The sequence below is a fragment of the Hylaeus volcanicus genome, chromosome 5, assembly GCF_026283585.1.
Source record: "Hylaeus volcanicus isolate JK05 chromosome 5, UHH_iyHylVolc1.0_haploid, whole genome shotgun sequence".
Lineage (NCBI taxonomy): Eukaryota > Metazoa > Arthropoda > Insecta > Hymenoptera > Colletidae > Hylaeus > Hylaeus volcanicus.
This window is the reverse complement of record NC_071980.1, coordinates 19,007,269-19,015,324: the sequence shown is the minus strand read 5'-3', so window position 1 is coordinate 19,015,324 and position 8,056 is coordinate 19,007,269. Positions and strand designations below refer to the sequence as shown.

Sequence of the window (8,056 nt, the reverse complement as noted above, 5' to 3'; positions counted from 1 at the left end):
AATTAGGATAAAATAAGCAGAACCCGCCAGTTAGTCTGCAATTCTGATTGCCAACTATTAGGGGCATCTTCCCCGCCCCTACAAACAGGCAACCTTAACTACTGATCTGTTGGCGGGTTGCGTTGAATCTATTGAAAATTTAAAACTTTCTTGAGTAACCGTTCTTAAACAAAGAGTGCGCTTCAAGACTATTCTATATTAGCGATGTCGGAAAAACAGTTTGCGAGATACAAATTTTCGTTGAATCATGGATCTATTCTATATCTCGTCTATGATACTACATGATGTTGATTCCAAGTCATTCAATGTGGTTTAATGTGTGCAATTATGAATTGTCTGCTAGTAAACATTGAAGACATGCAAATTAACTGACATAATATTGCTAAAAAAATGACGCTATATCATTTTGGAAATTGTTTAGCACTGGTTTATGTTCCATATTACCTTACCTACAAGTATTCAGGCTTGTATGTACAATTTCTATCTAACCTAATTCTAGTTGCCATTTATACTCCTTACCAAACTTATTTTCATTTTATAGTCTTTGCATCGAATATTTCATAATATTGTAAATACAGAATGCTAAAAATAATCTGAATTTTCAAGTATTTGTAATGTGAATGTAATTTTTTCAAAATTTAATACAAATTTTCAGATCTGAATACGGTGCATTCTGGAAATGTATTCAAGCTGGGGGTATTTATATCTTTACACAACTGGTGAAAATGCTAGCGCTTGCTACTTTTTTTCCTACAGCTGATAGTGTTGGAGAAGAAGACTTTGATATAGTAGGCGTATGTATACTTGTAGATATTTCTATTTGTTATAATAAAAGTATTATTACTATATTAATGTAAAACAATACATTTTAGGAATTTTTGAAAACTTCCATAGATTTAGCAGATTTAGTAGGAATATTATTAGTTTTAAATGGTATACCTGGTAAAGGACACGCAAAAGTTTTAACTGCTGGAATCGGATGGGCAGGAGCCGAAGTACTTCTCACTAGATTTCTTCTATTATGGGTAGGAGCAAGGGGTGCAGAATTTGATTGGAAATACATTCAAAAGAGTCTTGAATCTAATATTAATTTAGTAAGTAACATGATGTATATTACATAACAAAATTTTATATTTTAAATATTTAATTTTCAATATGTTCAGGTACAACATATAACCACAGCAGCACTTGTGTGGTTATGGTCGCGGCACGATTTGAAACGAGGATTAGTTCCTGTAGTAATTGGCATGCTTGTGCTTACTGTTTATAGACCGCTCATCTTAGATTTTTTCACAATGCTTTTTCTAACTGGCCCATGTGCAACACTTATTGTTAAAGCTATTACTACTTTTATCATGGGCGCTACAACGTTACACATATATGCGGGCCTTGCTCATTCAATCGGTATCTTTTGAAGAATATTAAAAGTATTTTTGAAAACATTAATACTTTCATTGTATGTCTTTTTTATTCCATGCTACAACATTAACATATGCATTACAAAATAAATCTGTTGTAGTTATAACTCGCATTATTATTTTAATCCTCACCTGACAATACTTGTTCCCAATACTCTATCTTGATGCTTGATCTAGGTACACATAAAATATAAAATAAAGAATTTAATATAACACAGATATTTACAGTTATTTCGACATGCATCATTTTAATTACACACGTTATTTGGTAAGTACTGGTAAACATCTCTGGCTAGAACAGTGTATCACAATAAATCAATGATTTTCGTTGTATTTATCATAATACTTACGAAATTCGTACCTAACCCTTAATAACGACATTGCACATAAATAATAAATTAGAGCTTTTTATTTAAACTTGATACTCTAATTTATTAACTACTAATACATATTTATAATATTTATTCTACATAAGTATTGAAATACTCAAACCTCTAGTAAACTTGAGTAAATGATCGAAAACACGTGGAATAGTGAACTACTTCTTCCATGAGTTTGTATAATACTGTGCTGTACTGTATTGATACTATGTATCTGCATTATTTTCAATTATTTTAAAGATTATAACGTCGTGTAACTGAAAACAAAATTGGAAACACTAAATTATTATCTGGATTTCCATAAAATCTATCGTTTATTCTTTAAATGCACGTTAGAAAACCATATTTCACAAATTTACAATAATCGTTTACGATGTTATGCTATACTTATTTTCATGTAAAACAATAAATGACCAGAGCTCAGAGCTTTTTTTACAAAAGCGTTATAAATAAGAGGACATGAATTTCACTGTTAGTACAAATGTTCGATTAATTTTGAAGGTATTTAACTGAAATGCCAATTGGCGTGCACTATGACGATTGTGCCGATTGTGCGTTTATGTAGGTTATTCTGTTAAAACCAAAGACTTAAAAAAATGGCAAAAATATTGAAATTTTTTCAAACTATAAGAAATAATTGGAAGAAATCCCTCGTGGGAACTGCAGCCTTATCATATGGAATTTCATACAGTAAGGATGCATACGAGTAAGATATAACCTTAAATTATGTAAACAATTTCTATATGACTTCAGTTTGAATAAATTTAATTATAAATTTACTTGTATAATTTAAATAATTTGACTGTATCATTGGGATAATATTAAAAATTATATTTTTAGAACTGAACAGTTGATGCGACAATTTTGTGAAAGTGCATCACAGTATGGTGATGCCCCATGTCCAACAAATAAAAAACATCGTCATGTAACTATTATTTTAAATCCAAATGCTAAAAAAGGGTTTGTATATATTTCATTTATAAATTAAATTGTACATAATAATTAAATCATTAATGATTATAATTATATATAGGAAAGCAAAAAAATTGTTTACAAATTATTGCGAGCCATTATTGCATTTAGCTGGAATAGCTGTGTCTGTGATACAAACTGAATCTGATAATGAGGCACGAAGAATTGTAATGAATTTAAAAACACATACCGATGCCATTGTAGTGGCAGGAGGAGATGGTACATTGTCTGATGTTTTAACAGGATTAGTAAGAAAATATAATTCCAATATTAATTCAGTTAAACAGTGTCCTATTGGTATTTTACCATTGGGAGAAACAAACAGAATCGCAAAATCCTTGTATCATGAGTATGATAATTTGTCTGATGTAAGGCAGTTAATAGAAGCAACAATGGCAATTATTGATGAGAAATCTAAAATGATGGATATGATCGAGGTTAAACCTATTGAAGTATGTTTGAATTATACACAATAAGTTCCTACTTTTTTATCTTTATATTGGCTATATCTATTGTCTCATAATTGAAGGAAAATTCTGAAGAGCCAGTAAAACCAATTTATGCTATGGGAACAATTGAGTGGGGTGCATGGAAAGATGCACATGTTTTTGCTAAAAAATATTGGTACTTGGGACCTTTAAAGAAGTGTGTAGTCTCTTACATTCTTTAATAGTTTTTCGTAAATATGTTTTTTATAGTTATATTAAACTTGTCACAGATATGCAACTTATGTATTTAATGGGTGGAAAGGAAATTTGAACTGGAATTATGATGTAACAATGAAATATACAGATCCTTGCAAAGGTTGTTCTAATTGTTATCAAAGAAATACTTTATTAAATGAATTTTCTAATACAAACAAAAGGTGGTGGCATGCCTTTGTTCCAAGAAAAAGTGCTACTACAGGTAAGTTCAGATATATTTGAAATCATGACAAAATGTTTGAAATATATATGAATGTCAATATAAATTTTAATATGTTACCTCATAATATTAATATATTTTCTAGAGTATGTTGATTACAGTAACATAATAAATGAAAACTGTGGCAATCTTCATGAATTATCTATATCGACAAATGAATTGCATATAGAAACATCTAATATAGATAAATTGCAATCTTTTTCTTCACCATCGTCTTTAAAAGTGAAAAAAGGTAATTAGAGAAAATCGTATGTAAGAGAATACAAATTATATTTGTAGAAATAATCATGATTTTATGTAATATAGGTCCAAAAGATGTTGGCTATTTTTCTTTTGTACTCGAAGGTTGGAAACAAGAAAATGATAATAAACAACTGTATGAACAAGTAATAGAAGCAAAGGACATCGAATTAACTCCACAAGAGGTAAATGTTTAATAACTCACAAATTTTCGAAGTTGATGTTATTTTATTATATTTTTATATATCAATCCATTTGTAGATCACCAGAGAAAACACACTGTACATTGACAATGAAGAATACGAAATGAAAACAGTTAGGATTAAATTGCTTCCACGGACAGTAAAAGTATTTTGTCCTCAATTGGACAGTTAATAGAAACTGTATGATATAAATAAAATTCAAGAACTATTTATTGTGAATTTTGAGATCTATACATTCTCAATCCTTTATCCTGTCTAACATCAAACAAAATATTAAATATTGGTAAAAAACTAGAATTCTTTTTTATTTTAATTATATATTTTTATAAAAATAATTTATTATTGCATACAAAAGGTACATTATACTATCGTCATCAATACATGACAGTTGAGTATATACTCTATTTTTACATACTTTATAATACTCATGGTTATGTTGAATACCACTTACCTTACATTATGGAATTCATTTTAGATGCTTTAAATTTTGATTTTGTATAAGGTACCATACAATAAACAATATAAAGCGCACGTTGAAATTCATCTCTCGTTCAATGATCATCGCTTCGAATGTAATCCTGTACTACTTTATAAAATATGCGTTTCTAACAATGTGTGTACAATTCGGTTAGATGCAACGTGCATCGCTACTTCTAAGATTTTGTAGAAGGTATTACATTAGTATCGTCACAACACACATTAGTTTCACAATCCTTTGTAAGTTTAAAGAAGTCTAATAGAGAGGGAGCTGAACTTTTAGATGTTTTAGATACTTTCTGTGGTTCTGTTGATCGTGATCTGCTATGTCTTCTAACGGGTGTTGGATGAGAACCAGGGCTAGATAATTTTTCTGCAACTGTTTTCTCTCCCTTTCGTTCATACTTTTCTCTTCGTATTCTTGTTAACCAATCAATATTTTCTTTGTACTTTTCCGGAGATAATTGAAGTAAATGTGGCGCTGTACCGTCGATCACAAAATTTGGCAGATTTAATGTAGGCGAGAAGAGAATTGCGCTACTTTTGTTTTCTGTAGTGATTGAACTTGTGCTTGGTTCATCTGATTCGTAGCCTCTATTTAAGAATGAAGTATTATCATTACTTGGGCTAAATAACCTTCGCGCGCCACGATTTTCAAGGTGAACCCGTTTCGCGATAAATTCACGATTCTCTCGTATAGGTGACAAAACAGACTTAAATTTCCCATCAGACCATGATCCCATCATTTGACAATAACTTCTTTTCAGTGAACTGCTCAAGTTATACTGACTATGAGTATCTTCAGATCGCTTATAAGAATCCAATGAATTGGGTCTAGATGTAGCATCTAATAACAAATAATAACGTTTATAGTGGTATACTATATATGATAAAATATAATATCTGTATGATTTCATGATCACATACTTGGTGTGGTATCAGAACCTGTTCCCGGTGTATGTTCCTGAGATACAACCCAGCGTCGAGTTACAGTTGGTGTAGTTTCTAATTTCAAATTTTCTAACGGGTTTTTATTAAGTACAACTTCCGCATGTCCACGTATTTGTACTTCCTCGTTGTCTATTTTATGTTCATTACCTACCCTCCAAATTCTATGGCACGAATCATCGGAACACGTTACTATCTATAAATGTTTAAAGACATTAAATATTAAATATATTAAGGATTAACGTAGATCTTTGTAAATACCTTAGTCTCTCCAACACTACACCATGCAATGCAAGTAACTTCTTCCGTATGTCCAGAAAGTTGCACTATTGGCGCTCCTGGTTTATTGGTATGCCAAATATATGCAAGTTCATCACTAGAACCACTAGCTAAATAACGTCCATCAGGACTTAAACAAGTCTTGACGTAATATGTACAATTTTGATGTCCATAAAATTCTGCAACTAATATTTAAAGACAGTAAATACACTAATTTATATGATTTAATATCAATTATATTTTGTTATACTTACTGGGTTTAGGATTATATGACGATATATTATATGCATATATAATGTTATCCATACAACTTGCATACAATGTAATTCTGGCAGGACAAATTAACAGTGACGAAAATCCATTTCTGGTACTATGTCCAGTATAGTTCATTGTATGTTTAGCTACAGGTTCCTTTTTGTGTACAGTATAATTCTTACGCAAGTCCCACACTTTTATTAAACTATAATATTAGTAATATTGATTCATATTATTCTGCCCATATGTATAATATTCATTAATATAAATAAACTTACCCATCACCAGCTGCACACGACAGTAAGGTGACATCATCTTGAAATGCCAAACTAGTAATACTTTGTGCCCTTGATGCATGGCTAACTACTCTACGTTGTCGCGTATTGCCTGTGTTTCCAACATTATGGGCGTTTGAAATACAATTATCTGGTTTACGATGTTCGCAATGGTTGGCTCTGATATCCCATACCATTATAGAACCATCTCTAGCTCCAGTTGCAAACACAGCTAACATATTTTGTTAAATCAAATTTTAATTTTTAGTAATGCTTAAGAAACACTATTTAACATAAACATCATTAAATATGTTAAACATTGTAAGTATACCTTGATCTTGATAACGAAATACTGCAGTTTTAACGCATCTTGTATGAGCATGAAAATAATCAATTTGTTTTATTTGAGAACCAGATACATCCCATAATCTAGCAGTGTGATCTCCAGATGCTGTAACCAATTTTAAATCACCAGGCATCCAAGCAACATCAAATATCGCATTGCAATGTGCCTGAAACATTACAATTTATTTAAAAAATCTTTGTTTACACATAGTTAATGATACATCTTATTTAAATATGTCTTCTCTTCAAAACTTAACCTACTAAATGCATTTATTTCACTAGCATTTTAAATTTGTTGCATTTCAATATTGTTAAGTGGTACTACCTGAGTTCCTTCCAATGGTTGATTGGATACCTCTTTAATACTTGTATCTTGCAGAGCAATTTTCCCATCTTCATTTGCTAAAGCAATTATCTGTTCATACCCTTGTGTAATACAAAATCGACACGCAAAAACTGGTGGTTCTGGATTAAAATCGAGCGCATTTATGTTTGGCGTTATACCACGGTAGACGTCATCTTGATAACACTTTAAACGATACAGAGCAATATCGTAATCACGAATCGATGCTGAAAATAGAAAAATCCGTTAGTATTACAATACACTTGTCAGTTTTAACAATCAATATTCTACGTTAAATGCAAAAGTATCATCCTGAACGTTATAATAATCTCCGACGCTATATTCGGTTACATATAACCTGTTACTCTATTTCAATAATTTGCTTAAATTTCTCGTAATATAAAAGCTTTAGAAATGAATTACCCAATCCTTTCTCACGTTCCACAATGGAGCGCGTTAAACTCATTCTGAAGCTGCATTAAACTAATATTTTGTTATACAATAATGTGAATCGTTCATACACACGAGATTGTACGCGGGAAAATCTGTCAGTTTGCGCGTACTTAAACTGGGCTGCTTTCTATGTGACATCATAATATTACCATAGAGTATTCTCAAGACTTCAAAGGAATGTAATGTTATTTATTGCTCGTGTAGGAACTGCTAACACTAATCACCAGAGGGCTGATCCATCAAGTCCCTTTCTCACAAGTGATTAATTGAGTCATACACAATAATTATAAACAGATTGAGAATACAACTAAAATGTTGGAGGACAAGGCACACAATTATTATGTCAATAATTGTCACGTTATAATTCAACTTTTATATCACGATTACACTACTATTTTGCTATATATTGTACTGGTATAATAATTTTATTGTAGTGTTCAGTAATGTTGTACTAGCTGTATGTAATGTTATAATTGTTTTGGAAATATTAAAGTGTCACAATTATTTTATCGTAAAATTTTTAATAAATTTCTAAAATAAAACG

The 8,056-nt window shown here is 30.7% G+C and overlaps 3 protein-coding genes across 4 annotated transcripts; 2 read left to right on the top strand and 1 right to left on the bottom strand.

Annotated features, from left to right (window-relative positions):
• Positions 1–278: 278 nt before the first annotated feature.
• On the top strand, positions 279–1,525 carry LOC128876511 (BOS complex subunit TMEM147). Its single transcript, XM_054122937.1, has 4 exons — positions 279–467; positions 656–794; positions 873–1,094; positions 1,164–1,525. Exons 1-4 carry the CDS (start codon positions 391–393, stop codon positions 1,413–1,415), a joined length of 690 nt encoding a protein of 229 aa, XP_053978912.1. The 5' UTR covers positions 279–390; the 3' UTR covers positions 1,416–1,525.
• Positions 1,526–2,053: 528 nt separating this feature from the next.
• LOC128876509 (acylglycerol kinase, mitochondrial) lies at positions 2,054–4,356 on the top strand. Of its 2 annotated transcripts, none has more exons than XM_054122934.1 (8): positions 2,054–2,488; positions 2,639–2,758; positions 2,832–3,222; positions 3,300–3,415; positions 3,489–3,676; positions 3,780–3,926; positions 4,001–4,119; positions 4,196–4,356. In XM_054122934.1, the coding sequence occupies exons 2-8, from the start codon at positions 2,652–2,654 to the stop codon at positions 4,307–4,309; spliced, it is 1,182 nt and encodes a 393-aa protein (XP_053978909.1). In that variant the 5' UTR covers positions 2,054–2,488; positions 2,639–2,651; the 3' UTR covers positions 4,310–4,356. The 2 variants fall into 2 exon arrangements, with proteins under 2 accessions (XP_053978909.1, XP_053978908.1); XM_054122933.1 differs by having other exon boundaries at positions 2,054–2,504.
• A 104-nt stretch (positions 4,357–4,460) lies between these two features.
• On the bottom strand, positions 4,461–7,640 carry LOC128876507 (protein lethal(2)denticleless). The gene is made up of 8 exons (XM_054122931.1): positions 7,483–7,640; positions 7,042–7,286; positions 6,703–6,883; positions 6,375–6,603; positions 6,096–6,301; positions 5,824–6,026; positions 5,542–5,758; positions 4,461–5,461 (listed from the first exon to the last, which is right to left on the bottom strand). Exons 1-8 carry the CDS (start codon positions 7,523–7,525, stop codon positions 4,791–4,793), a joined length of 1,995 nt encoding a protein of 664 aa, XP_053978906.1. The 5' UTR covers positions 7,526–7,640; the 3' UTR covers positions 4,461–4,790.
• Between the last annotated feature and the right edge of the window lie 416 nt (positions 7,641–8,056).